General features: G+C 64.6%; 1 protein-coding gene across 1 annotated transcript in view; it reads right to left on the bottom strand.

Annotated features, from left to right (window-relative positions):
• Positions 1-1,772, bottom strand: part of LOC104384934 (coronin-7-like) — a gene marked incomplete at its 3' end in the record, with an annotated part of 40,893 nt that overhangs the window by 8,642 nt on the left and 30,479 nt on the right. The window contains exon 9 of the mRNA XM_009993325.1: positions 50-180. Coding sequence (XP_009991627.1) covers positions 50-180 — 131 coding nt within the window. The remainder of the gene's footprint in view (positions 1-49; positions 181-1,772) is intronic.

Here is a 1,772-nt window from a genome sequence, read left to right as displayed (position 1 = left end):
CTTCTGCCCCCCCGTGCACCCACAAGCTCTGTTCTGCTGCCTCCCGTACCCCCCTGCACCCTTCTGCTCCCCGCTCCAGCCCCCCGCACCCCACTGTGCCCCCCTGCCCCTGCCGTGGGACCCACCTTCCCTGCCAGCACTAGCAGCCCGGTGTCAGGGTCGTACAGCGGAATGGCCACCCTGCAATGGACAGGAGGTGGGTACTTAGCCAGGGGTACCCATGGGTGCAGCACCCCAAGGGCCTGATCCTGCACTTTCCCCCGCTCTGTGTGCCCTGAGCCCTGAGGCAGGAATCAGGTCTGGCACCCCTGGTGCTCCACCTGTGCTCAGCCCCGGGCATCCTGCTACCAGCCCCGTGCCCAGCCGTGACACCCAGCCCTGGGGGAAGCCACCAGCACCCACTGGGGAGCCCTGGGGCTGGCCCAGCCAGCTCGGCCAGTTTGGGGCTGGTGTGTGGCACAGCCCGGCACACTGCCTGCCTCAGCCGGTACCTGCTGTGCCAGCCAGAGCGTGGCCCTGCTCCCTGTCCTGTAGCCAGGGCTGCTGGGTGGCTGGAGGGGTGGCTGGAGGAGACAGTGACTGAGGGGATGGTGGCTAGAGGGGACAGTGACTGGGGAGACACGTGGTGGCTCCAGGAGACAGAGCTCAGGACATAATGGCAAGGTGGACCGTGGCTGGGGGGATGTTTGGTGGCTGGAGGTGACAATGACCAAGCAGACACCCTGTGGCTGCAGAGGACAGTGGTCAAGCCGTGCTTCTGACTGGGGGTGTTCTGAGTGGCTGGAGGGGCCATGACCAAGGCAGTGCCCAGTGGCTGGAGGGGATGGTGGTGACAAGGAGCATTGAGCCAACTCTCTGCCTTCGCTGGGTGGGGCAGAGAAGGGAGTTTGGCAGGCCAAGAACAAAGGGACAATCGATGACTTTCGGGGTGACCTTTCTGTGGCTGTGCCAGGGCAGGGAGCTGTGCCGTGCCCTGCTGTGCTGGCAATCTACACCGAACAGGTTGGAGGAAATAGGGCAAAACAGAGGCTGCCCTGTGCAGCTCCCCACGGCAGGGACACCTCATGGAGGGACATGCCATGGCAGGGACACCCCGGCACTGCTGTGGGTTGTCACGGGGTTGCTGGGTGACACAAGGGATGGCCATGGCTGGGACAGCACTACCTGCCCCAGGACTGCTGGCACAATGTAGGCAAACACTGCCAGGGTGGCTGTGGCAGAGCAGGGTCCCCTGCCTGGCTGTGGTCACTGTCACCAGCACTGCCACCACCAGGGTTGTGACAAGGGCACCCCTGGGTGCCTGGTTGTCCCAGCCCAATCCGTGCTGTCCTCATGGTGCTGAGTGGGAGCGTTTTCCTGTGGCGCTCTGCACAGCATGGCCATCACTGGCCCTTGGAATGCCACCCACTGCCCCCCTGTCCCCCCGCGGAGGGTGGCAGCAGTTCTGAGGGTTCCAGGGTCACCAGTCACCCTGGGTATTCTGGATATGGGGGTCCCCGGGGGTGCCAAGGACACCCAGACCCTGCTGTTAGCAGGAGTGCCAAGGGTGTCAGAGGCCTGGGGGTCCTGAAGGTGCTGGGGCTCCCTGTGACTCTGGAGGGTCCTGGAAGCTCCTGGAGCTGCCTGTGGTCGTGGGGTGTCCAGGGGGTCTCTGTGAATCTGGGGGTCCTGGGAGATTCTGGGGGGTCCCGGGGATCCCTGTGAATCTTGGGGTTGTCCTGGCAGCCCTGGGGATCCCTGTGACTCTGAGGGTCCTTGTGACTGTGTGGGTC

The sequence above is a fragment of the Chaetura pelagica genome, unplaced genomic scaffold (assembly GCF_000747805.2).
Source record: "Chaetura pelagica isolate M959 unplaced genomic scaffold, ChaPel_1.0 scaffold1022, whole genome shotgun sequence".
Taxonomy (NCBI): domain Eukaryota; kingdom Metazoa; phylum Chordata; class Aves; order Apodiformes; family Apodidae; genus Chaetura; species Chaetura pelagica.
Note: the sequence above shows the minus strand (reverse complement) of the source record. Positions and strands in the feature narration are given on the sequence as shown.